The sequence below is a fragment of the Pungitius pungitius genome, chromosome 11 (genome assembly GCF_949316345.1).
Source record: "Pungitius pungitius chromosome 11, fPunPun2.1, whole genome shotgun sequence".
Lineage (NCBI taxonomy): Eukaryota > Metazoa > Chordata > Actinopteri > Perciformes > Gasterosteidae > Pungitius > Pungitius pungitius.
Genome location: NC_084910.1, coordinates 16,220,050 through 16,247,491, shown reverse-complemented (window position 1 = coordinate 16,247,491; position 27,442 = coordinate 16,220,050). Strand labels below are relative to the sequence as shown.

General features: G+C 41.5%; 2 protein-coding genes across 5 annotated transcripts; both read right to left on the bottom strand.

The window, feature by feature from the left end:
- Positions 1 to 271: 271 nt before the first annotated feature.
- LOC134132856 (uncharacterized) lies at positions 272 to 19,336 on the bottom strand. 2 transcript variants are annotated; one of them, XM_062565440.1, is made up of 35 exons: positions 19,231 to 19,336; positions 18,807 to 18,839; positions 16,712 to 16,771; positions 15,981 to 16,249; positions 15,582 to 15,864; positions 15,008 to 15,051; positions 14,204 to 14,492; positions 13,945 to 13,985; positions 13,612 to 13,858; positions 13,413 to 13,483; positions 12,842 to 13,127; positions 12,676 to 12,704; positions 11,896 to 12,181; positions 11,733 to 11,758; positions 10,558 to 10,843; positions 9,985 to 10,253; positions 9,586 to 9,868; positions 9,012 to 9,055; positions 8,208 to 8,496; positions 7,949 to 7,989; positions 7,616 to 7,862; positions 7,423 to 7,487; positions 6,367 to 6,649; positions 6,215 to 6,240; positions 5,637 to 5,720; positions 5,493 to 5,535; positions 5,123 to 5,166; positions 4,976 to 5,049; positions 4,570 to 4,784; positions 4,224 to 4,474; positions 3,995 to 4,123; positions 3,686 to 3,821; positions 3,540 to 3,569; positions 1,138 to 1,197; positions 272 to 880 (listed from the first exon to the last, which is right to left on the bottom strand). In XM_062565440.1, the coding sequence occupies exons 2-35, from the start codon at positions 18,814 to 18,816 to the stop codon at positions 627 to 629; spliced, it is 5,094 nt and encodes a 1,697-aa protein (XP_062421424.1). In that variant the 5' UTR covers positions 18,817 to 18,839; positions 19,231 to 19,336; the 3' UTR covers positions 272 to 626. The 2 variants fall into 2 exon arrangements, with proteins under 2 accessions (XP_062421424.1, XP_062421425.1); XM_062565441.1 differs by having other exon boundaries at positions 4,976 to 5,046.
- Positions 19,337 to 22,200: 2,864 nt separating this feature from the next.
- On the bottom strand, positions 22,201 to 26,026 carry si:ch211-225p5.8 (uncharacterized protein LOC555567 homolog). 3 transcript variants are annotated; one of them, XM_062565452.1, is made up of 6 exons: positions 25,883 to 26,026; positions 25,283 to 25,449; positions 24,608 to 24,842; positions 23,303 to 23,462; positions 22,756 to 22,809; positions 22,201 to 22,686 (listed from the first exon to the last, which is right to left on the bottom strand). In XM_062565452.1, exons 1-5 carry the CDS (start codon positions 25,923 to 25,925, stop codon positions 22,764 to 22,766), a joined length of 651 nt encoding a protein of 216 aa, XP_062421436.1. In that variant the 5' UTR covers positions 25,926 to 26,026; the 3' UTR covers positions 22,201 to 22,686; positions 22,756 to 22,763. The 3 variants fall into 3 exon arrangements, with proteins under 3 accessions (XP_062421436.1, XP_037309020.2, XP_062421437.1); XM_037453123.2 differs by having other exon boundaries at positions 22,201 to 22,649; XM_062565453.1 differs by having other exon boundaries at positions 22,201 to 22,649; positions 24,608 to 24,819; positions 25,287 to 25,449.
- Positions 26,027 to 27,442: the final 1,416 nt, after the last annotated feature.

The following is a 27,442-nucleotide window of genomic DNA, read 5'->3' as shown; positions in this document are numbered from 1 at the left end:
AAATTAACCAATGGCGAGCTGGTCATAGCGGGGACGCCGGACCAGGGCGCTATAAAGGGACCCGCAGGGCAGGACCATTCATCTCTGAAAGGCCGAATCAAGTGCCACGGGCAGGCCGGGAGTATGGCAGAATGTTTACGCAGCGTCTCGTACGTAACCGAGAGACGTTCCCTATCGGGGGGTGCGCGCAGCGCGACGCTCTCCTGCTGCGCCAGGTGGTGATAGCTCGTTGACTGCCGGGGCCGCCCTCGAGCAGCCCCGCGGACAGGTGATTGGACACAGGTGGAAACAATCAGACACGGCAGACAATCACAGGACAAGGCAGGAAGTGAAGCTAACCCCATGAAACTACAAAATAAGACAGGAAGAAGACCCAAACCGTGACAGATTCATATTAAAATATCCATCATTAAACTCATTAAAACTCATCTCATCTTGAGCATCATTGATCTGGTGGATGAGGCACCATATCTCATACAAATGTCCCCCAGTTTAAATCTACAATAAGGTTAGTCGTTTGAAGATTAGAGACATGGTAATAACAAACATTCCCCTTGATATTTTTGTAAATGGGCCCAGTTACACTGTATATTTGGGCTGAAATTAATGAACATTCACTCCTTTTTCTAGAGGTCATCCATGAGAAATTCCTCATTTTTCTGAAGGCTTTTGTAGAAGACTTCTTTGCCGGCACGTCCAGCAGCTTTCAAGGGACCAAAGTAGAGCTCGGTCATCTGATCCCTCTCGAGAGCGATGCGTCTGATCTTTTTATAAATATCCTCAGAGACGACTCCTTCAGCGAGGAGATCATCCAAAATGGGCGCGACATTGTTCACTCTGTCGATGAGCGCAGCTCTGTGTTCATCCACAAAGTCTGACCCTGTGGAAAGAAGAAACAATGACTCCACAACGACACAATACAATTTCCCAAAAGTGTCAAACTACCAACATGCTGCACTCGTCTGCTCCTTTCATTGCTCTGCAGCATGTGCTGTGTTTGGAGAGCAAGTTGGACCTGTTCTAAACATCCAACCGTGCAGCAACACAGAAATGAGGCTCAATGGGGACGTTCTGGATTTCCTAAACAATCGGATCCGTGCCTGGTAAAATAAATTAGTAAAGAAGGCGTCCTGCTACCTGCGCTGCCACCTCGTGCCGTGGTGTTCACACCAGCTGCTCCGGCTGAGGGAGTCGCAGCTGAAACAAATGGATGAAAAATGTAAGTTTTTTGTGATGGAGCGTTCTAGTGTTGTCATAGACACAGCAAATAAAGAGATCATCTGTCAGGGTGAAAATAGAACCCTAACTGTAGAGCCCCTAACACATTTCCATTGTGTGTGTTAAGTCGCTAAAGGGCAAACAGGGGGAACATGTTCAGAAGCGGGTTCTGCCACAAAGAAATTCACTGTCCAGGCAGGCAGTTCCTTAAATGCATTTTTTATGGTAATGTCCCACCCTGTGTTCATGTGTAGGAACTGCATGTCCCAATTCACTCAGTGTTTCCCTCAAGATTAACAAAATCACCAAACCCTGCATTATGGCTCCAACACTAATAAAAGTAAAACTTTTTTACTGCACTTAAACCGTCCTCAACTTCATCTTTCTGATTTTGAAGCACATTTTGGGAGTCGGGGTCAGCTTCATAAATGTAGAGTAAAGCAGTGTGAAACAGGAAAACCAATCCTGGTGGTGTAGATATTAATCTCTCATCTCTATCGTTTGTCTTTCCAAACTGAGCAGCAAACCTGAAGAATTTAACTTAAATTTGAGATAACATTTGAACGATTGAGTATTTAGTTCAATATGTTAATTGATGTACTCTTTTATTCTGGTGAGCTAAAATGATCCACTCAGCAGGAAAACAGATTCTGTAAAAAAACAAACAAATATTCTGTAAATTTCTATTCTACAATAAATATTAACTTGTTTGACACGTGTTTCGTGCGAAATGACCTGTAAAACTTTAGATACTGTATTACAACTCAATAAAAATTCTGCAAGCGAAGGATTTAAATAGAAATATTAAGGAGTACATTTTGGGAGGACTGAGTTTCGATACAGTAATTTAATAACAATGTAAGCATCATCATAACTGATATTGGTGTTTAATACATGTTTTATAAATTTATGTTGTAAGTAGCACAGCAGGTGGTGGCCTCCAATCAAGTGTGGTTGGTTGTTGAGGTATTTTACATTATATTATTATAATATCTCACTATCTACATGTACATACACTTTGTCCCTTTCACGTTTCACTTTCTGTTAGCTGGTGTACATTATCTTTTTTAATTTTTTTATTGTATCTTTGTTTCTTAACTTAACTAACCCATAGCTAAATACAAATTCCATGTATGTCTGACATATTATGGCAATAAATGTTTCCTGATTCCTGATATAATGTATTTCACCGTTAGCAAGTAGTGGAAAAATAAAGATTAGGATCAATCTTACTTCAGCTAGTATAGTGTTAAACATATAAATATATATATATATATATATATATTAGGGCTGTCAAAAATAGCGCGTTAACGGCGTTAATTAGCTGTTTGTTGTTAATTACGTCAATTTTTTTGACGCATTTCACGCATGCGCAGTGTGACAAATTATTCAGGTCCGGAAAGAACCTCTTCTTCTAGGGAATGCACTTCATCCTATACAACACATTACTGCCACCTGCAGGCATATGTCAGGCCGTCAGGTTCAGCAAGTTGTTTGCGCCAGAGACCCGCTCCCCCCCCCCCCCCCCCCCCCCCCCCCCCCGTTCTCGCGCAGCAGAACAGAGAAGAAGAAAAGCTCCGCCCAGCAGAGCAAGAGCAGCGCTGTTCTGAAACATGCGGAGGAAGAGAAACCAATGCGATCTAAATCCTCCCAGGTATGGGAATATTTCACACTGAAATGGGGGTGGTAGCGGATTTCTTTGCAGCGCCAGTCGTTCTAATCGCCGCGCTCGACTTCAAGGTGTAACCTTTATTATTGTTCGGTCTGAAACGGCGCGCCCAGTGACGGGTGGTGCAGCAATATTGTTGTTCGGGTGGAAATCGGGAGAAAGGTCGGTCCGGGAGATTTTCGGGGGGGGCTTTGAAACATCGGGAGGGTTGACATGTCTGGTCATGTCTGGTCATCGCAGGAGCACAAACTCGCAGCAGAGTGGGATAAACTGCAGAGGCTCGAGACCCTTCTAGAGCCATGCAGGGAAATCAGTCTGTAACTTATCAAATAACATTGATTTGATTATTTTCTGGAATGAATTAAAAAATCAAATATCAATAACATATATTTATGTAAAAAATAATAATTATGATAATAATAATGATAATTATGTATCTGTGTCCTGTTATTTATCTTTAGTATGCATTTCAGAAAGAAAAAATGGTTAGGATTCAGGTGTGATTAATCATGATTAATCCACTGAAAATTCTGATTAATTTGATTAAAATTTTTAATCATTTGACACCCCTAATATATATATAACAGAGCTTTTACACGGTCTGACATCCAAAGTGCAGTCCATCTAAATACAAATATTACAAATGTCTTACCATGTGTATGACCAATGCTTTGGTATTCATCTGGAAAAAAAAATGCAGAGTAAAATAAAATACGTATAAAAAGCTGATGTACTGCTTTTATTAACAGACTGTTGAGGCGCTGCAGATGAATTCTTCTTCTATCACATGAAACTGACCTTTTCGAATTGTACAGTTCCAAACAGTTCGATGGTCTTTTTTATGTTTGAGCACGAGTTCAAAGTCTGTGTCTGGATTTTTACTGTAGACCTCGAAGAAATTTGGGCTTCTGCTGTCATATTGAAGCTTTAAGTTCTGTCCAAAAAAAGGGAAGGAAGTTAGACTTTGATGTTGTGAAGTTTGCATCTGTAATACGTTTTAAAATAATGTGGCATCATTTTGTCATAATTTCCCTTTTCTTCAATATATATTAATAAGAGCTCACTTCTTAGTTTATTCCAGAAATAGTCAGTAAGTTAAAAAAATACCTCAGGAATGATTTCTGAACCCTTTAAAACTGCGTTCAAGATGAAACGATCGTTCATTTTCAGAGAAGTATTTGGATGTGGCTTTTTGATGACTTTGTACCCATCAGATATTTGCCTCCTGTCCATTTCCTGTAGAAAAACATAAACCCTCTCAACACACGTCTACTGATGGTTCTCATTCACTCTGAATGTCATTGTTATCTGTGTTGCCAGTAAGAGATGAAAGTACCTGCTGCAGACCCGGATCACGTGGAATCAGGTACACATGGAGCGTGAGGAAGGCCGTGTTGGTCTTGTATAGCAACACGTTACAGTTTATTCTCACTGGAATGCCGATTCTCAGCAGGACCGCTCGAGGGGAGAAAACAGGCTCAGACAGCTTGACGTGGGACGCTGTGACCTGGGACACGTTTTCCACATTATCTCCACAGTCGTCTATGTGCAGGACTGCAAACTTGTCCAAAATCTTAGGATTGTCGTCTGTACAAAACAAAAGCAAAGAGAAAAAGACTTTATCTGATTGTACACATGCTGTCTGAAGGTTTTATGTACAAATTGTCTTCATGTCCACTTACCGATGCAGATCCAGTGAGGCAGGTACACTTCATCTAACTTCCCAGCAACCACTGTGATGTCCATCAGGGGACCTGCAGGCATGTATTGCAGGCTTTCCATCCTCTCCATGGGTTCCTCCCACGGACAAAACTGGTACTTAAAGCGGACCTTTCCATTACAGATCCAGCGCAAGCCAGAGATGCTGCATTCATAGTTTCCTGCTTCAGACTGCAAGCTAAACATGAAAAGAATACATGCACAAAATTACTGTATTCTGCAACAAGGCATAGAAGTTTACTTTTGCTTTTAATTGTCATATTGTGTTGTTATAAGCAGTAACGGCACAGAGAAAGATGTGCGCTTTCCTTCAGTGAAAGAATCCCAGGGAATAAGCTCATTTGTTTCCCTATTGCTCCAATGTTTTACCTGTAAGTTGGAGCATCGTCTGCATCCTGACTGTTGACCTCAGGGTCAAGTTTGGTCCATTCACTGGATTCCTGCTACAGAGGACAACGATTATGGCAAACACACAGTGATGTGTCTCCACATGAATCAAACAATGTAAGAAATTACCGTCAGGCTTCCACCCTCCACTGAGTCCGAGCTTTCTGAGACACCTTGAACACAAATTATTTCCAATTATGGAATGTTAGTTTGAATGGTTGTTTGTCCTTGTGTCTGCCCAACAACTGGCTGGTGACCAGTCCAGGAAGAACCCTCACCCCAAACATCTAAAGTTAAATCCAAGGGCCATTGAGGCACTCTTGGATGTGGTTTACGCAGACACCAGAGTCCACTCTAAGGTTACTGAATTATTTATCCTAAAAACAAGGAAGCCACAAACCAAAAGAAGAAAGAAACTGACAGACACACACACACACACAGACACACACATGGTCAGACACACAGACACACACTCACACACAGTCAGACATATACACACTTGGATCTCGCAGGATAATCACAACTCTCTTGATGGAAGCTACCTGAAGGGTTAAAAGTGATGAGAGTGCATTAGTGTAATATCTCCATTGTAGTAATGAAAGATTAAGTAAGTCATTAAAGTATTCTAACAACTTTTATTTACCACATCAGGCACAGTGATGCCGCTGTGTTTTTGTCGGCTGGTCTCATGCGACGGGCGAGGGGGCCCACGAAGCCTGGCAAGAATCTGGGAGAGGTTCAGGGGAACAGTGCCAGGGGTAATTATCACAGCTCATCAGCCCTCGTCCTCTCAGCCAGGAGAGAGACAGAAAGCAGATGCGCTCATTGATGCACACTGACCTGTGTGCACTGAGCATCGTTTAATGTGAAGTTTTCTTTAAAATAAAGTACGTTGTTGTCAACCTGAAGGTCTGCAGACGTGTTGTGTGTTGAAGAGGACCCGTGAGTAGCACTAGTTTCGGCTACAGGTACGTTTTGTGAAGTCTGAGTTTGAGATTAGTGTATGTGCTCATTTCTGCAGCATCAGTACAACACCCTTTGATCCACTTTGACACGAAAAGCAGGACCGAGTCACCTGATCACTGGATCTCATCAATTATACAGCAGATGTGATGTTTCTGTTTAAAATCTGTTTACTGTTAACATGAGGATCATTTTCAACCTGTAAAAATTAAATGAAAGCAGCGTTGTGTAAAAGGTGTTTTATGTGATTATACTCACACTCTGGGTCGACAATGTTTGTGGCCCTGAGGAGAACGTGAGACATTGATCAACAGATTCAGCATTAGTTTTGTCAGATTGAGTTCCCAGTAAATTAAAAATACAAATAATACATTGCATGATTTATTATGTTTGTGTATTCATTATCTTACCTTGTGATACTACTCTTCTTGGCCACCTCTCGTGCAGGTATACCCAGTACATCCTCTTTAATACCTCCCTGGTCACCTCCACAGACTGTTGGAGGTAGGCCTCCATCATCAGCTTCACCATCTCCACTCGGTCTGCCGTCTCTAATCTCTGTCTTGGGATTCTTATGAAACCTTTCTCCATTTCAGTGTACTGCAGGTGGTGTTTGAACTTCTCAAGATCCTCATCGTTTAAATCTTTCAGTGCTTCCAAAAGACTCTCCTGAACTGATGTCCTGGTGGATTCCTGATGGATTAAAAGTAATCAGAGGGCATTAGTGTAACATCTCCCTTGTAGTGTTTTAGATCGTATTAAGTAAAGCTTAAGCGATAGTTCTGGAAGGAAGACTCCCCTTTCACGGTGGGTCAATAGGGGTGGCTGGCGTCTTAGCTGTTTACAAACAGCGAAGGGGGCGGGGGAGGGTGGTTTCCACCAGTAACAAACAAACAACCAGAAGTGGCTATGGGTCGGGGGACCAATCATAGCATTGTTGTCAAACTTTTTAAGGAGTGATCTTGGCGGGTCCTGTCAGCTGTCATTTCAGGTCGGACCTGACGCAACCCTCCTCCACCCCAGGCACCTCCGGTCTAACAACAGGCAGCATCGGCCACTACAACTTCCTGGCGTCACCACCACCACCACCAGTGTCTGGACTCTAGGGGGGAATTCTGGAGGAGCCGTACTGTACCGTCTCCCCCGATTATCCTGTTTGAGGTTAGAGTCCAAATCGCCAAAGACTATAATTCTGTTGTTTCATTCGTAATAAAGGGGTCTATTTGCAGAACGAGTCTCTCCTGATTGAAATAATACCATTAACCATCTGCTCCCTCAGGTTCATATGGACAAACCTCTCCACCCTGATAAGGTGAAGGTCCCTGGATTAATACTAAAGAGCTCAATCTCAAAGTCGATTTAAAACACTTGGTTTGGTTGGTGTCATAATATTTAATAATATGTATAAAGAACATGATGGTGATCAATCAGCACGTATTAAATGGGAGTTCTGATGTTTGACTCACGCTCTGTGCAGCTTGATGTTGAGCTCGTTCTCCCACCGTCTCTCTCTCTCTCCCACTCGCCTTCACTGGTTGAGCACCAAAAGAGAAGAGACACTTGAATGCTTTGATTACAAACAGCGTGACTGCGTATTGTACCTTAAACTTTACAGACTCCCAGTTGATAACAACTTTCTCTTTTTTATCTATGACTTACCTTCACATATTGTGAAACTTCTGCCCATTATCTCTAAAACCTCACAGGTTAAATCCAGAGAGTGAAGGCCTAAAGTCTGCAACATCAGATCCACTACTGATTCTCTGACAGATGTTCGTCTCAACATCAATGAGAATGGATTATTCTGTGAGATGATCAACGGGAGGATCTTCTTGAATTTCTCCCAATCACTAAAATCCTCCTCAATTTCCCAAAGCAGATGTCTAACAGCTGCTTTTCTGGCTGCCTGAAAGAAATGTATATTTATTATAATATATAATACATTTAACTTATTTGCAATTGTATGAATGTGACAGATGTTGCGTTACTCACTCTCTGTATCAGTGCAGGTCTGTGTTCAGAGGAGAGTTTCTCTGAGGAGAAAAGAAGTAAAAGTCATGAGTGACTCATCTGACAAAACATATTGGTATCAGGCAACAATTTAGAAAAATAAATAATACATATAAAATGATTATTATTCATGTATATTCATATTATTCATAATGCAAAGAGAAGGACATTATGAAACGGCTTAGGATATTTGTGAAGTAGCAGTTTCATGGTTTTAGGTTGGTTGTCCTTATTTTCTTACTTTGGGGTCCTGAGCTGCTGTGTGAAAGATACTGAACCAGATCAATCCGGTTCATCTCATGTAAAAACGTCTCTGTTTTCCACACAGAGAGGTGACCATAGGTCAGCACCATTACAAACACCACGTCCTGCACATCTGTTGCCTCTGACATCAACCATCTGATGTCAGAAGTGATCTTCTGGTCCTGAGTTTCCTTCAAGAATGAATCCTTGAACTTCTCCAGCTCCCCATCAGTTAAATCCTTCAGCGTTTCCAAAAGCAGCTCAATAGCAGACGCCATCGTCTCCACCTGGTGGATTCAATGCAGAGAACAACTGTGGATGTGGTCAAATAATTTAACCACATCAAACAAGGCGATGATACGATAATATTTGTACATATGATATCAAGTACACTACCCGTCAGTTGGTCTTGTTCAAATCGAAAAATAGCTGTTTTGTTTAAAGTAGATCTAAATGACTTCCAATTTCTGTTTTTGAATGATACAAGATAATCACTGTACAACTATCTACAAATGTTAGATATATAGAAATATGATGTCATTTCCCATTGCTCCCAACTCCAAGAACAAGTGGAACAAACAACATTTAAATCAATCAATAATGTGCCTTCATAGGAATAAAATAACATAAATGCATAAATCATTTTAACAATATAACGTGATATATCTTACTTTTTCTCTTGTGCACTCATTTCAGTAAACTATTATTCTGATTATGTTTGAATCTACATGTTCTGTTGATCAACTCATTGATGAACAGTTTGAGCTTCAGTTTGAAGTCAGACAGAAGAGACATTACTCACTTCAGGAATCAGTCCAGGCCAAAGTTCACCCAAAGAGTGTTCTTCTGAGGAGAGAGGAAGTCTAGGTCATTGATTTGAACACTAATGTTGAGAATTGATCACTTAATAAACAGAATTACTTGTTGTCTACTGAATGACATCATTAAAAAAGAAACTGATTGTCACAAACTGTCCATTTTAAACTGTGTAAAAAAGGTTCATACGCTGAAATTTAAATTAAAAAGAACTACAGAGCTTTAAGGAATCTGTTTTTTAAGTTCAATGATTAATATTTGTTATTTTCTTTAATGATATTTGTGTCGTAAGATTATTCATTTTTTCCAGGAATCAACATCAAATACTTTAGCTGATGATTCTTGAGCCACAACACAATTCATGACCATTGTGATTGTTGTAATAAATGCTCTGTGTGTCCTGAGTAGGATACTGAGCCTTTAATATGTCGGTTTCAGATGTGAGGAGTGAAGCCATGGTCACAGACGAAGGAAAACAAAGAGGAAACATGGTGAGAATTGACCCTGATACAGGTGGATTCTTAAAGAAAACATTTACAGCTTAAGAATGAACAAAATACCTTTGTGTCCCCAGGTGTGCAGCCTCTGCACCAGATCAGTCCTGTTCATGTCCACTAACACCTCCTTGGTCACCTCCACAGACTTTTGACCCCACGTCTGCACCATCACGTCCACCAGGTTCTCTGCAGTGTGTAAACTTTGCAATCGATGCCACAAGTGTCTTGGAAAGCCGCACAAAGAGAACTTCCACAGCAGCAGCCAGTTGAATTTCTTCATCTCTTTATCTCTCAAATGATGGAGGGTTTCCAAAAGCAGCTCTCTAACAGGCATCCCTGCTTCCACCTGCAAAATATGCAATTATGTGTTTGTAAAGAAAGTTTTTACCTATCGAGTCACATGAACTGACCTGTGTAATCCACACATCTCAAAAGGCTTCATATCAATAAGGATTTACTCACTGGCTCTTCTGTCCTCCTGAGCTCATCGATGAGATGTGGCTCATGTTCCTCCAGGAGTTTGTAGAACATCTCTTTTCCTTCTCCTCCGCTGACTGGCAAAGGCCAACGAAAGAGCTCCGCCATCTTCTCCTGAGAGGTCGGCAGAGGCTTCATCTGATCATAACTATATCGTGAGATTATCTTTTGGCGGAGGAGCTCATCCAAAATGGGTTTAATGTTGCTGACTCTCTTGATCAGCTCCACTCGATGTCTTTCCACAAAGTTCTCCCCTGAGGACAGAGTGAAAATTAAATTCTTTGAAAGAGAAGTTTTATTGCAAGAAGTTAGAAAATAACTGAGATTCTTAATACTTAAATGCAGGCAATGTGCTGCTTGGACTTTTCAAAAAAGATATTAAGTTTCTGGCAGATATGATTTTTTGTGTATTGTAGTGTTCAACATTTTTAAAACAAGCATCACCCATACAACTACACACATACATCTTTCTTTACAATGACATTTAGTTAATAAATGTAGACATTTAGTTTAGTTCAGCATAACAACTAGATTATGTTTGTGTATTCATTATCTTACCTTGGGTTTCAATGTAGGTTGTTGACCCCCTCTCCTGCGGGTCTTCCCAGTACATCCTCTTTAACACCTCCCTGATCACCTCCACAGACTGTTGGAGGTAGGCCTCCATCATCAGCTTCACCATCTCCACTCGGTCTACCGTCTCTAATCTCTGACTTGGGATTCTTAGGAAACTTTTCTCAATTGGAGTGAACTGCAGGTGGTGTTTAAACTTCTTGAGGTCCTCGTCCTTTAAACCATCCAGTGCTTCCAAAATACTCTCCTGAACTGATGTCATGGTGGATTCCTGATGGATTAAAAGTAATCAGAGGGCATTAGTGTAACATCTCCCTTGTAGTGTTTTAGATTGTACGAAATAACATAGTTGATGTTATTTTTGCACATAATCACTTAATACAAATATACACTAATATCTGTTCTATTTTTTGTTTAATGCTATTTTGTTATATATATATATATAATATACTGTCATCTTTGTATCTCCTCCCATCTCATCTTATTAGTTAAACAGGGCTGGGGGGACAACAGTTTCAGCAGGGGACTCCAAACTTCACTTTTCCAGCCACATCTACCAGCTCTGACTGAGCTTCTCATCCTCTCTAGGAGAGACACCAGAAACCCTCCTGAGGAAACCCATTTCGGCCGCTTGCATCCGTGACCTAGTTCTTTGGGCCATGACCCATCCTTCATGCTCAGAGGTGAGGTTGGGAACCAAAATTGACCAGTAGATCTAGAGCTTTCCCTTCCAGGCTCAGCTCTCTTTTCCTCACAACGTTGAGGTAAAAGAGAATTCAATACCACTCCCTCTGCTGAGATTCTCCAGTTAAACTTTGAAATAAAGTACATTGCTGTCAACCTGAAGGCGTGTAGACGTGTCGTGTGTTGAAGAGGACCCGTGAGTAGCACTAGTTTCGGCTACAGGTACGTTTTGTGAAATCTGAGTTTGAGATTAGTGTATGTGCTCATTTCTGCAGCATCATCAAAACACCATTTGATCCACTTTGACACGAAAAGCAGGACCGAGTCACCTGATCACTGGATCTCATCAATTATACAGCAGATGTAATGTTATTGGTTTAAAAGCTGTTCACTGTTAACATGAGGATCATTTTCAACCTGTAACAATTATATGAAAGCAGCGTTGTGTAAAAGGTGTTTTATGTGATTATACTCACAATCTGGGCCGACAATGTTTGTGCCTCTGAGAAGAACGAAATCACAAAGTGAGACATTGATCAACAGATTCAACATCAGATTCGTCAGATTGAGTTCCCTATAAATAAAAAATACAAATAATTCATTGCATTATTTATTATGTTTGTGTATTCATTATCTTACCTTGGGTTTCAAGGTAGGTTCTTGACCACCTCTCCTGCAGGTCTTCCCAGTACATCGTCTTTAACATCTCCCTGGTCACCTCCACAGACTGTTTGTCGTAGGCCTCCATCATCAGCTTCACCATCTCCACTCGGTCTACCGTCTCTAATCTCTGTCTTGGGATTCTTAGGAAACTTTTCTCAACTTTAGTGTACTGCAGGTGGTGTTTGAACTTCTTAAAGTCCTCATCATTTAAATCTTCCAGTGTTTCCAAAAGACTCTCCGTAACTGATGTCATGGTGGATTCCTGATGGATTAAAAGTGATCAGAGGGCTTTAGTGTAACATCTCCCTTGTAGTGTTTTAGATCGTATTAAATAACACAATTAATGGGTTTTTTCCACGTGATCACTTAATACAATGAGACAATAATATCTGTTCTGTTGCTGAATTTACATTCTTTAGAAATATACCGTCATTTATGTATCTACTCTCATCCTATCAGTTTAACAGGGTCGAGGGGCATGTTAGTAGATTTAAGATTAAGATTTAATTTTGTGAAGTCTGAGTTTGAGATTAGTGTATGTGCTCATTTCTGCAGCATCATCACAACACCATTTGATCCACTTTGACACGAAAAGCAGGACCGAGTCACCTGATCACTGGATCTCATCAATTATACAGCAGATGTGATGTTATTGGTTTAAAAGCTGTTCACTGTTAACATGAGGATCATTTTCAACCTGTAACAATTAAATGAAAGCAGTGTTGTGTAAAAGGTGTTTTATGTGATTATACTCACACTCTGGAGCGTTCTATACCATCGTCTCTCTGAGGAGAAAGAAATCACAAAGTGAGACATTGATCAACAAAATCAACATCAGATTCGTCAGATTGAGTTCCCTATAAATAAAAAATACAAATAATACATTGCATTATTTATTATGTTTGTGTATTCATTATCTTACCTTGGAGTCGCAATCTGGTTCCTAACCCGCTCTCCTGCAGGTCTTCCCAGTACATCCTCTTTAACATCTCCCTGATCACCTCCACAGACTGTTGGAGGTAGGCCTCCATCATCAGCTTCACCATCTCCACTCGGTTTGCCGTCTTTAATCTCTGTCTTGGGATTCTTAGGAAACTTTTCTCAATTGGAGTGCACTGCAGGTGGTGATTGAACTTCTTGAGGTCCTTGTCGTTTAAATCTTTCAGTGCTTCCAAAATACTCTCCTGAACTGATGTCATGGTGGATTCCTGATGGAATAAAAGTAATCAGGGGGCATTTATGTAACATCTCCCTTGTAGTGTTTTAGATCGTATTAAATAATACCATTAACCATCTGTTCCTTCAGGTTCATAGGAACTAACCTCTCCACCCTGATGAGGTGAAGGTCCCTGGATTATTACTAAAGAGCTCAATCTCAAAGGCAATTTAAAACACTTGGTTTGGTTGGTGTCATAATATTTAATAATATGTATAAAGAACATGATGGTGTTCAATCAGCACGTATTAAATGGGAGTTGTGATGTTTGACTCACGCTCTGTGCAGCTTGATGTTCATCTTGAGCTCGCTCTCCCACCGTCTCTCTCTCTCTCCCACTCGCCTTCACTGGTTGAGCACCAAAGGAGAAGAGACACTTGAATGCTTTGATTACAAACAGCGTGACTGCGTATTGTACCTTAAACTTTACAGACTCCAAGTTGATAACAACTTTCTCTTTTTTATCTATGACTTACCTTCACATATTGTGTGACTTCTGCCCATTATCTCTAGAACCTCACAGGTTAAATCCAGAGAGTGAAGGCCGAAAGTCTGCAACATCAGATCCACTACTGATTCTCTGACAGATGTTCGTCTCAACATCAATGAGAATGGATTATTCTGTGAGATGATCAACGGGAGGATCTTCTTGAATTTCTCCCAATCACTAAAATCCTCCTCAATTTCCCAAAGCCGACGTCTAACAGCTGCTTTTCTGGCTGCCTGAAAGAAATGTATATTTATTATAATATATAATACATTTAACTTATTTGTAATTGTATGAATGTGACAGATGTTGCATTACTCACTCTCAGTATCAGTGCAGGTCTGTGTTCAGAGGAGAGTTTCTCTGAGGAGAAAAGAAGTAAAAGTCATGAGTGACTCATCTGACAAAACATATTGGTATCAGGCAACAATTTAGAAAAATAAATAATACATATAAAATGATTATTATTCATGTATATTCATATTATTCATAATGCAAAGAGAAGGACATTATGAAACGGCTTAGGATATTTGTGAAGTAGCAGTTTCATGGTTTTAGGTTGGTTGTCCTTATTTTCTTACTTTGGGGTCCTGAGCTGCTGTGTGAAAGATACTGAACCAGATCAATCCGGTTCATCTCATGTAAAAACGTCTCTGTTTTCCACACAGAGAGGTGACCATAGGTCAGCACCATTACAAACACCACGTCCTGCACATCTGTTGCCTCTGACATCAACCATCTGATGTCAGAAGTGATCTTCTGGTCCTGAGTTTCCTTCAAGAATGAATCCTTGAACTTCTCCAGCTCCCCATCAGTTAAATCCTTCAGCGTTTCCAAAAGCAGCTCAATAGCAGACGCCATCGTCTCCACCTGGTGGATTCAATGCAGAGAACAACTGTGGATGTGGTCAAATAATTTAACCACATCAAACAGGGCGATGATACGATAATATTTGTACATATGATATCAAGTACACTACCCGTCAGTTGGTCTTGTTCAAATCGAAAAATAGCTGTTTTGTTTAAAGTAGATCTAAATGACTTCCAATTTCTGTTTTTGAATGATACAAGATAATCACTGTACAACTATCTACAAATGTTAGATATATAGAAATATGATGTCATTTCCCATTGCTCCCAACTCCAAGAACAAGTGGAACAAACAACATTTAAATCAATCAATAATGTGCCTTCATAGGAATAAAATAACATAAATGCATAAATCATTTTAACAATATAACGTGATATATCTTACTTTTTCTCTTGTGCACTCATTTCAGTAAACTATTATTCTGATTATGTATGAATCTACATTTTCTGTTGATCAACTCATTGATGAACTGTTTGAGCTTCAGGTTGAAGTCAGACAGAAGAGACATTACTCACTTCAGGAATCAGTCCAGGCCAAAGTTCACCCAAAGAGTGTTCTTCTGAGGAGAGAGGAAGTCTAGGTCATTGATTTGAACACTAATGTTGAGAATTGATCACTTAATAAACAGAATTACTTGTTGTCTACTGAATGACATCATTAAAAAAGAAACTGATTGTCACAAACTGTCCATTTTAAACTGTGTAAAAAAGGTTCATACGCTGAAATTTAAATTAAAAAGAACTACAGAGCTTTAAGGAATCTGTTTTTTAAGTTCAATGATTAATATTTGTTATTTTCTTTAATGATATTTGTGTCGTAAGATTATTCATTTTTTCCAGGAATTAACACCAAATACTTTAGCTGATGATTCTTGATCAGCAACACAATTCATGACCATTGTGATTGTTGTAATAAATGCTCTGTGTGTCCTGAGTAGGATACTGAGCCTTTAATATGTCGGTTTCAGATGTGAGGAGTGAAGCCATGGTCACAGACGAAGGAAAACAAAGAGGAAACATGGTGAGAATTGACCCTGATACAGGTGGATTCTTAAAGAAAACATTTACAGCTTAAGCATGAACAAAATACCTTTGTGTCCCCAGGTGTGCAGCCTCTGCACCAGATCAGTCCTGTTCATGTCCACTAACACCTCCTTGGTCACCTCCACAGACTTTTGACCCCACGTCTGCACCATCACGTCCACCAGGTTCTCTGCAGTGTGTAAACTTTGCAATCGATGCCACAAGTGTCTTGGAAAGCCGCACAAAGAGAACTTCCACAGCAGCAGCCAGTTGAATTTCTTCATCTCTTTATCTCTCAAATGATGGAGGGTTTCCAAAAGCAGCTCTCTAACAGGCATCCCTGCTTCCACCTGCAAAATATGCAATTATGTGTTTGTAAAGAAAGCTTTTACCTATCGAGTCACATGAACTGACCTGTGTAATCCACACATCTCAGAAGGCTTCATATCAATAAGCATTTACTCACTGGCTCTTCTTTTCTCCTGAGCTCATCGATGAGATGTGGCTCATGTTCCTCCAGGAGTTTGTAGAACATCTCTTTTCCTTCTCCTCCGCTGACTGGCAAAGGCCAACGAAAGAGCTCCGCCATCTTCTCCTGAGAGGTCGGCAGAGGCTTCATCTGATCATAACTATATCGTGAGATTATCTCTTGGCGGAGGAGCTCATCCAAAATGGGTTTAATGTTGCTGACTCTCTTGATCAGCTCCACTCGATGTCTTTCCACAAAGTTCTCCCCTGAGGACAGAGTGAAAATTAATTTCTTTGGAAGAGAAGTTTCATTGCAAGAAGTTAGAAAATAACTGAGATTCTTAATACATAAATAAAAAAATAGTAGTATTAAGTTTCTGGCAGATTGATTTCTATGGTTGGGTTTATGGTGTATTGTAGTGTTCAACATTTTAAAACAAACATCACCCATACAACTACACACATACATCTTTTTTTTACAATGACATTTTGTTAAATAAATTCAGACATTTAGTTTAATTCAGCATAACAACTAGAGACCAAGAAGAACAACTGGTCAATAAGAATTTTGTGTTTCATTGTAGCAACAAAACAAGATGTTGTGTGCTAGTTGTTGAGCTTTAAAATCGTTGAGGTGCTGGAAGTTAGATATTTATACTCAGCGAGCCTAACTGTTAATAATGAGGTCTGATAGTCAGAGAGGCGTTTAATGAGATGACATCATTCTACCTGTGCAGCCTCCTTCCGCCATGGCATCAACACCAGGTGATTCGTGTGAGGGTCTCGCAGCTGAAACAAACATCAGGTAAAGTGAAATGACTTAATGATGGAGCGTGTTCATGCATTTTAACTAATGTTTAAACAGAAAAACCGAAAATGAACGCCAACATTCATGGTCTTCAAAAACTACTTTAAAAGTTTACTTGTGCCTTTTATAAATCTTATTTATCGGATCGATCCCAGTTTGTGATTGTGAACGGTGAATCATCGAGGACCACCAATGTTGGTCACGGAGTCCCACAAGGTTCTGTGCTTGGACCGATTCTATTCACCCTGTATATGCTTCCTTTGGGCGACGTTATCAGAAAACACAGCATGAACTTCCATTGTTATGCAGACGATACTCAACTGTATCTATCGATCAAGCCAGAAGACACCAACCAACTTGTTAGACTTCAGGATTGTCTTGGAGACATCAAAACTTGGATGACCTGCAACTTCCTGATGTTAAACTCGGAAAAAACGGAAGTTATCATGATAGGCCCAGAGCGCCTTCGAAGTCAGCTGTCACGTGATACAGTCTCTATGGATGGAATTGCTCTGGTATCCAACAGCACCGTCAGAAATCTTGGAGTTCTCTTCGACCAGGATATGTCCTTCAACTCTCATATAAAGAAGACTTCAAGGACTGCCTTTTTTCATCTACGGAATATCTCGAAAATCAGGAACTTCCTGTCTCAAAGTGATGCAGAAAAACTAGTTCATGCATTTGTTACTTCTAGACTGGATTACTGTAATTCTTTGTTATCAGGCTGCTCTTGTAAATCGCTTAAACCTCTCCAACTGATTCAGAATGCTGCAGCACGTGTATTAACAAGAACTAAGAAATGGGATCATATAACTCCTGTATTAACTTCTCTGCACTGGCTTTAAAACAAGAATAGAATTTAAGGTACTTCTCCTCACCTACAAGGCACTTGCTGGTGAGGCACCGTCCTATCTTAAAGAGCTTGTTACACCGTATTGTCCTACAAGGCATCTACGCTCCGTAAATGCTGGGCTACTCGTGGTTCCTAGAGTTTTAAAAAGTAGGATGGGGGCCAGAGCCTTCAGTTATCAAGCTCCTCTTTTGTGGAACCAGCTTCCACTTTCAGTCCGGGGGGCAGACTCGGTCAGTTCATTTAAGATAAAGCTTAAAACGTTCCTCTTTGATATTGCTTATAGTTAGGGCTGGCTCAGGTTAGCCTGGACCAGCCCTTAGTTAAGCTGCTCTAGGCTTAGACTGCCGAGGGACTTCTTAGGACACACCGAGCCCCTCTCTCACTCTCACTCTCTCCTCCCACAATCATCCATGTTTTATTGATGTACATCACTAATTAAGCTTCTTTACGGGAGTTTTTTGTGCTTTCTCGCCTAGCAGGTCTCCGTGGATTATAGTTTCGTGCGGACCCCGGTTCTGACTCCTGGCTCATGGCTCCGCTGACACCTGCTGCTGCCATCATCATTACTTTAAATATGATTCATATTACTGTCATCAAAAACCAACATCTTTCTGCTCTCCCTCCCCACAGAAGCCTCTGTGGATGGTGGTTCTATCTGATGGTGGTTGTCCCTGCAGTGGTCCTGCCGTACACCTGTTCTGCTACTTGCAATTACTTGTATCATTTCTGTTAGAGAAATTGAATGTATTGTACATCTTTTACATTGTTGATTCTGTACACAGGACATCCATTGCAGTCTGTCCATCCCGGGAGAGGGATCCCTCCTCTGACGTTCTCCCTAAGGTTTCTTCCCTTTTTTCCCCATTGAAGGGTTTTTTCATATTTTGGGGAGTTTTTCCTGTGCCGATGTGAGGGTTTCGGGACAGAGGATGTTGCATGTGTACAGACTGTAAAGCCCTCTGAGGCAAATTTGTAATTTGCGATTTTGGGCTATACAAAATAAAATGAATTGAATTGAATTGAAAAAATGTATACACAGTAAATGGTTTGTTCTCACATCCGTTCAATTTGTTTCACGTTGCTGTGCTGCTTTTATGTTGTAAACAACCTGAACTCGGTGAGTAAGAGTAAGATGACTGTGTACATGATATCTTTGCACCTACCTTCTGCCATTGTATTCACATCCGTTCCTGCACCTTGGTGGCCGTAAAAAAAGAAAGCGAAACTTTTGTTCTTAGACTATGATCATAACTCTGTTGTCACATATACATTTACATCTTAAACAACTGGTTTCTTTAACATTCAGATCAGCGAGAAAAAAAAGCAATTATAACAGGTATAATAGTAACTTTATAATGAGCTCATTTCCCTTCAAAATAATAGCAGACCACGTCAGAGTAATGTCTTATCAAAAAGGCTTGTCAGAGCAATGTTTGATACTTGAGTTTTTAGTCATTAGACTGATTGAACTGTCATTAGTCGAGTTAGTTCGCTGTATTCACACATTAGCGTTAACATTCATAAAACTATAAAAGTGAAAGTAAAAAATAAAAAAAGTTTAAAAAAGTAAAACTCTTTTCTACAAACCTTTTTAAAACAACTCGTATCTGCAGTTCATTCTTTATCTGATGGCAGAAAATCCCACTTCAGTCGAAGGCCCTTTCTCAATATGCGTTCTTGTGTGGACTCGTGAAACGTCCTCAGTTTCAGCCCGAGTACTGTTCCAATTCTAAAGTCCGCATCTGGCCGAGAACGGTCATAATACCCGGATGTTACTTGCCCCGCCCATTTTACCGGGCATGCATCGGAGCAGGCTCGTCTGTTCTTGTGAGAGACAAATATCCCAGAATGCATTTCACCTCAGCAACAGGCAACAACGACAGAGGAAAATAAACACAACTTTATGTCGAAGTTTTTAAATACTACTTTATTTAAGTAACGTAATATAATTGTATGACTGAAGTTAGTTGTTAAAGCAACTTTTGTTGTTAAAGCAAATGTTTGTCAACATTCAGCCTTCGTAACAGTCTGCTCCGTGGATGGAGATGTGAGGTGTAGTTAACGGACCGTCAGACCCTCCAGCACCGGGCGGTCAGCTCATCTCTGCCCGCAGAGAGCGGCCTGTTTTCCGCGAGTCTTCTGTGAAATGCTCCGCTGGTTTTCATGTCTCTGTAGCGGTTATACATGAGATTTAACTGTACTATAACGAGTCTTCATACGTTTTAATGTGGTGTCAGAGACTGATGTTGTTCACCGGTAACGTCTGTTTGAGGACAGAGTTTAGATTCATAACTTGATGTTTAAATGTAACTTTAACGTATTGTCTGTATCCACAGAGTGCAGCTTGTTTATATCCATCATTGTGCATTAAAACTAACGATGTTTTATTTAAAGGACATGAGGGGACCGTCCTCAAGACTCTAAATCGGCAGCAGAACTTCAGCTTCAAAGAAACTCTGAAGCTCTGAATTATAATAATAATGAATAAAAAAATTCCACAAATGAATTATTGTATAGTTCTCTGTAAGATCTTTGATGTGTGGTCAGCTGCTTGCTGTACGAGGACCACCACACTGATTATCAGCCTCTTGATGTTTGAGTAACAAGACAAACGGTATGTGTGTGTGAAGAAGTCATAGAACCTAACAAGTGTAAGATTTAAAAGCATATTTAAAACCCTAAACCTGACGTTAAAGTAATCAGAATCCTTGCGTTACAGAGTTTTACACCATTGAATGTGGAAACTCTTTTATTGGCAGAACCCCTCATTCTAGAGGGCCGGCTGCTCCCAGGTTGCAGATGACAACGGGTCCATTGCTTCGGGCCCCGCTGCCGGCGGCCTCCCCGTGCAGCGCCTGAGCCACGGCCCTGGACGGGGTCGACACCTGGGCCCAGTCCCGGGCGATGTACTGGTGGTACGGATCCTGAGAGCTCTCCAGCTTCTTGGAGCGAATGTAGCTGAGCATGATGCCGAACGTGAAGAAGCTGAAGGCGCCGACCACCAGCAGGATGTACATCACGCCCTGGGACTCGGCCCGGGCCCTGGCGCCGGCCACGGGGTGCGCGGCCTGCTGCGGGGTGGGGTCCGGGTGCACCTGCGAGGACGGTGTCCTTGTGCCGTTGAGGCAGTGCTGCAGGAAGGAGAGCAGGAGCGACTGCAGCTCGGTGGCGTTGATGGCGTGGGACATGACTGACCTCTGCTGGACCTTCAGTGAACTGCTACTGAGGAGAAAACACAAAGAAGAGTGGTCACACACGGAAGCACCCCAACCCTTCAAGATTTCTGTGGAAACTATTTTTTTTTTGATCATTGTATTTATTTTTAACATGTCAATATCAGACAGATAAGAAGGTCTTTGTGATAAGAAGATAAGATAAGAAGTTTGTGAGTTGGAGGTTAATAGATGATAAATAAAATAAACTTTCAAAGAATGAGTGAGAGAAAATGACCTCACAATGATTTAAAATACAACCCTTTCATCCAAAATGGATTAATATGGAAATATGGAACTCTTTGATATGATGATTTTATCATATATAAAAAATATTGTTTTGTATATGTATTGTTTGAATATTACCAAGCAGACCTGAGATTGATACGCTCCTATTTTAGAGGGACCTGGGGGTGTCAGCAGAGTGCAGGTGATGTGCGTCTCATAGATTACGTGTACGTCATCATTCAAGCTTCGTTTAGGAGAAAGAAAAGCTTACCTTTCGAGGATCTCAGTTGCTGCAGCGACGAGCTTCCGCAGACATCTATAATCTCTAGTTGTGTATGTCCAGAAGGACTAGAAGAAACTGGTCTCAAGCTAGATCCCCCCCCCTCTTGTCATAATGTGCCCTCCTTTTTGCTCAAGGTTCTACGTTGAAGAGACATGCAGCACGTTCTACATGTCAACACTTTTAATGAAATGAGGAGGTCACAGAGCAAGGTCAACAGTGTTCTGTAGTGAGGCACTAGTGTGCATAATATATATGAAGGACCTGAAGCCTTCTGCAAAAATCATTAGACAAATATGTCTTTTGTATTTTTTACAAATACAAGCAACCCCGCAAGTTATCAGTGACAAACATATATGCAGATCTACTTGTAGTGTACGTGGTTGTTTGTGTTGTCTCGTATGAACGTTTTTCAGGAGGCGATAATGCCGAGCTGCAGAAAGAGAACAAGACGGCATTCAGACCACAGCTCAGACTAGATTGAGTTACAATACAATCCCCTCCAAATGTCCTCTAGCTCGCTGGTGTGTCTGTGTGTGTGTGTGTGTGTGTGTGTGTGTGGCTCTCCATAGCCTACACAAAGAGACAGATTCTCTTTGAAAAAATTGGAGATAAATTGGAGAAAAATTAGACAATTTGGTAATTAAATGTTCTAATATCACAATGTCAGGGTTGCTCTTTCTATTCTGGCGTTAAAATCTCAAGATATGTAAACTTTGTTGGGTACGTAGAGTAACATAAATTACATTGAAGAGCTCTTATTCTGTAATGCGACATCAGTAAAAAGCCTGCACTAAACCCAGAATATTTACCCACCTCAGCCCAGTGAGCCGCCAGTTTGCACAAAGCCATTTTATTAAAATTCCTTTTTTGACAATACATATTTTCATTAGCATTGCACACTGATGAGTTATTAGGACAACCATTTAAGCGATTAACAGCCTAAATTACAGCATCATATTTTTTGTGTTGTTTAGTTTGGATAAAACACATTACCGAAAAAGGAAAAAGAAAGTAATTGAACATTTCATGTGCTCATGATTAATAAAATGAATCACATTGTGAATCACATCAAAGATACTTATATCTTAAACAGTTGAAATAATCGCCCATTGGATCCCCTGCACTGAAGGCCTTTTACCTTATACCTTACGGCCGTTCCACTGACGTCTGAAGGAAGTCTGACACCTCCATGCACTCTCAATCCTGCAGGCTGCAAATGACTCGACCTGTCATCGTGTGACCGCCTCTTTAACTCATGAAGCTTCACTAGAGGATCTTATTACCTGTAGGATTTAAAATAAAAAGGCCAATAATCGAACACTAGAGAAACGTGTGATCCCATGCGTCGTATTATCACATCTTGTCACGACGGTAAAGAATCCAACTCACCGCTGCGGTCACTCTAGCTGCACCATGTCACACGTGTCTTTCGATTCTAACAGCCTGCAAATGAAAATTATTTAGATCTGAGAAACGGCACCGGGACGTAACACTTATTAAAATAATAAACTGTATTTTTACATTTTGTATTTTTGCTAAATGAAGCCGATGGCGTAGACTACTTTTTACAAATCACATATAAAAGGTCTGGAGTCTTCCATTCTCAATTCATAATAAAATTGATGAAGACTCCATTATCCATAAATCGTCATTAACAAATTAAACCCTCTCAGTTAGTCACTATTAACAAAACTGGCACTTTACGGTATGCAAGTAGAATGTTTTCACTCACAAACACCTGCAGGCTTTAACGTACTGTTGATTCTAAGGAATGAATAATAATCCAACAGTATACTTATCTTATATTTACATTATAGTTTCTTATTTTTCTGTAACATGATATGCAATCACTTCCTGGACTGACCCCAGTGTATTGATTACAGGCTTACCAATAGATCGGTAATGAATCCCCTCATATTGAGGACGAACTACTCACCCTGCCTGGGCCTTGAGAGCTTTACGGGCGTCGCGCGCCTCCTGCTCTCCCGAAATCTTCTTGTAACAGTAGATCAGAACCACAACGAGCCACAGCTGCAGAACCACGATCAGCACGTACATGATGATCTCTGAGACCACCTCGGTCAGCTCCCGATTGGCTGGGGAACAGCAACCAGCAGTTTAACAAGTGTTTGGCGCTGCTTTTCCTCCTTGTATTCCTCTATTTATTGACCAGGGTACAGTGCATGTTAATGAACATCCGGGTTTCCTCCTCAATGCAAATGTGCAGGACTTTCGTCAGAGAGCTCATTTTCGTCTGTCGTCCCCGGCCAGGTTTACGATTAAAGGGCCTAATATTATGAATACAACTCAACACTAGTATAACACGGCACAATATGAGACAACACAATCAAGTACGGAACCGTGAGCGTAGGCGGCCTCTTCAGTTTAATGCTTTCTCTTGACTTAAAGAAGAAGACTGTCCCAGTGATGGATGGGTCTCACGGAGAAGACTGTTTTACCCAGATGGGATTTCAGGGGAAGTCAAGGTCTGTGAAAACTTTGTAGGGGTAGTTGACTTTTCGTCCTTTCCGTAAAGGACTCGCATAGCCACACAAACAGTAAAGCACACAATCTGATGAATTACTCAGAACTTGTCCATGACAAGTCCCCCCCCCCCCCCCCCCCCCCCCCCTCTGTGTGTTTTCTTTGGCAGTGTCCTTCTCCTGAGAGATTGGCTGTTTGATAGAAGCGGTGCAACGAAAGCACAGTTGAACTTGGACCTCTTTTCACCAGGTTATCATCGAATGTTACGCAGATAGTGCTTTAGATCCACACTGATTATTGGTGTTAATTTCTAAATAAAAAAACTCCAACCGAAGTCAGGTCGAGAGGACAGGGCGACCCGAGGTCTTAAATAAATGGCGGTTTGACAAGATGTTCTCAGGAAAAAGGTTAGTGCAGTTTAAGAAGGGATAATAAAAAAAATATATAACTTAAAGCTTGTACTGGGTTGTATTACAATAAGACACTATTTACTTGAGTCTCACTGTTTATCGTCTCTTCATGCAACTCAACCTCATTTCAGAAGTGAATCTTGTAAATGTTACCTTATTAGTCAGTAACTTTCTTGATTTTTTTCATATAAAGTATGTTCCAATTTCTTTGGCTTTAGAAGCCTGGGATCAAACCCATTCGTTATAGCAGACGTTCCATCAATCGTTAACTTTCAAACAAAGATTGTAATAAAAATACAAACTAGTTGAGGGAGAACAATCTCCCCCCCCCCCCCCCCCCCTCTTACCTACGGCCACCACGGTGAGCTCCACCTCCTTCTCCACGAGGACGTTCTCCTCGTACTGCGGCAGGAAGAGGGTGCGGTTGATGGAGCAGCGGAACATGCCCGTGTCATTGAAGGTCACGTTGAGAATGTAGATGGCTCCTATCTGAATGTCGCTGGCTCTCGTCCCGCGCCACTCCAGGCGGTCGTCGAAATCCTCGTGGAGGATTTGGGCACTGGGGTGGTCATAGTGGAAAATCTAAGAAAGGGTTAGTGTCTCAGGAACGTTCCTGTTACTGGAGGGAAGGTTGAGGGGCACGCACAGCCTCTTTAATGTCAGTACGACCCCCAACCACAACAGGGCCGGGTCTAGACAGGCATGTATGAGGGGGCAGCCACAAATCTTGAGGGGGCATTGTGCTCCAGCACCTTTTACCATGTCTAATTGATTGATTTAGTTTGAGGGGGCACAACATTTATTTGAGGGGGCCAGGCCCCCTTGTTGCCCCTGCCTAGACCCGGCCCTGAACCACAACCTCCTCTACGCTGCATAGGCATAATGGTATTATAAATGAGATGCTGGACAATGCAGCACGTTCTAAAACATAAAAATGAAAAAAGGAGAGCTGACACTTGTGTGAAACAGATGTAAAAAGTACGTAGGGGGGGGGGGGGGGGGGGGTGGGGGGGGGGACTCACATGCCTGAACTCCTCCTCTCCCGGCGGTTTGAAGTGCCAGTCCACGGTGCTCTGGGCGGACACCTCCTCTCTCCTCTTGCAGGAGATGCAGCCCAGCAGGAAGCCTTCCCCCGCCACGGCTTCAGTCAGAGAGTCCACCTCCGCACAGGCGCCATGGCACTGAGACACTGAGGAGGGAGGAAGAAAGTGTGTAAAAACAACAACAAGAGGCTGAGGTAAAGGACTGTTACTGTACTGACAACTTTGCAATCATGAAAAACTTTGTTTCACTTGATGGGATGGTAAAAGGCACGGTTTTAAAATACAGTTCTATCTATCTGTTCGGAATCCATTTATTGCCACAGATCTTACACAGAATCATTTGAAGAATTAAATAAGATAAAAATATACAAGCAAGAATTTCTAAACGGCTTTAAAGTGGATTGAATAGTTTACCAGTTAATAAAAACACACTTTAAAGTCTATTAAAACTCTCAAATGCAGGACATTTAAAAATATACATTTCATTTTAACATCTCTAAGGACCCCAAAAAAAAAGAAAGTGCGTGAAACGTGCGACGTCATGCACCAACATCAACAGCTTCTCTCTGTTGTACTTACCTGAGAGACTGAAGACAACCAGGAGGGCGACGGGGCAAATCATCTCTGCATTCCAGCTGTAAGACAGAACCGTCAGCTCTCTGTGACGTTTAACGTGACATTACTGACAGAAAGCCTCTGGACTTGACCGTGTTTTTTTTTGCAGTAGAGTTTTAAGTCCCCCCCCCCCCCCCCCCCCCCACGCGGTCCCGTCTGACTCTAAGGCGGCTATAATTAGAGCGTGTGAATCCAGGCGAGGAAACCCGAGATGTGGACACTGGATCCACGGCCCCGCCGTCCCAACGCGGACCACAAATAAGTTGGGCTCAGTCGTCTACTCGGCAAACTTTCCCACATCCCCCTAAAAGAAGTGTGTGTCTTTCTTTTCAGTGGCGCTTATCTTCGGCGAAATGTTCCGTGTTCGTTACTGGATAAAAGACAAAGCAGCTGGTCAGTTATGCAAACTCCTTCCAGGCGGGGATTTGTTTAACAAATCTTTTCAGAAAAACACGATGGCAACAAACCGACCCAAACAATGCAAGGCTCTGATCTCCTGTCTCTGCCCACCGGTCAGAGGTCACGATCAGCTGTAGGCGGATTTGTGCTTTTGCTCAAGGGAGCCTCAGCAGTGTTTTCTGTCATTCGATCAGAACGTGAGCATCTGGTGGATTCAATGACTCTGAATGAAATGAAGCCCTCTGAGGATTTGCATGCTTTTTTTCTATTTCTGACCTCACCCGGAGACTCTTTCCAGAACTGCTGTCTGACTTACAGATCTCATTGGAAAAGATGCACAAGTTCAAAGAGGATGTCTTTAAGATCTCTTTAGTTTGTGCTAGCGGTTGTATACCATACCTAAAGCAAAGTCAACCCGTGGACTTTGTCCGTCGGTAACTTATTTTGAGTGATGGGGACTTGAAAATGTTCTCACTATCACAATTAAAGAAATGACAAGCTTCATTTTATGTTCTGTTCCTTCCCTTACTCCGTGCCCGCTCGCCCCCACAATCAGTCTGTGGTATATTACATAACGGACTAAATGGAAAGTTAACAGGTTAACTAGTCTAATTATACTCTTTATCAATCTTGTTTGGTAAATCACCCTTGGATCTCGATGAGGAAAAACTGGTTTTCATCTCTGAATGCTTACTTCCATTAATCTATACCAATAAATCACTCACTCGTTTAATTTCCCTCTGGTTCAGTTGCTATAACCCTGGAAGGACCGTCTCCTGACTGCACAGCCTCTTTTTCTCACCAGTTTGGACATTTGCCGTCAAAGGGTCTGACAGTTGAGTCAATGCCAGAAAGACGAGGCCACTGAAGTCAAGGCTGACCAAACAGACATTGACCGAAGGCCTCGGCAGAGATCCACGTGGTCCGTACAGTCAGCAGGTCCACCTGATGCATGTGACCATGCGGTGCCTCGTCACACGTCATATCTAATTAAACACGTCCCTCTCCGAGGTCGTATAAACATTAAAAAAAGAAAAAGTAGAGTTTTGAGTGAGCCTTGTGTGTTCATGTCCCGAGGCTGTAACCAGATGACACAGGGAAGCATTTAATAGGGGCCTTGCCTCT

What these genes read in the sequence shown, in the direction of transcription:
- LOC134132856 (XM_062565440.1), bottom strand. An exon ending in GACCTGCACTGATACAGAGA is followed by an intron (nt 7,863 to 7,948) that starts GTGAGTAACGCA and finishes CATTTCTTTCAG; the next exon opens with GCAGCCAGAAAAGCAGCTGT. An exon ending in AAGTTTCACAATATGTGAAG is followed by an intron (nt 7,488 to 7,615) that starts GTAAGTCATAGA and finishes GTGCTCAACCAG; the next exon opens with TGAAGGCGAGTGGGAGAGAG.
- si:ch211-225p5.8 (XM_062565452.1), bottom strand. Translation starts at nt 25,925, where the DNA reads ATGATTTGCCCCGTCGCCCTCCTGGTTGTCTTCAGTCTCTCAG. An exon ending in GGTTGTCTTCAGTCTCTCAG is followed by an intron (nt 25,450 to 25,882) that starts GTAAGTACAACA and finishes CTCCCTCCTCAG; the next exon opens with TGTCTCAGTGCCATGGCGCC. An exon ending in GAGAGGAGGAGTTCAGGCAT is followed by an intron (nt 24,843 to 25,282) that starts GTGAGTCCCCCC and finishes ACCCTTTCTTAG; the next exon opens with ATTTTCCACTATGACCACCC.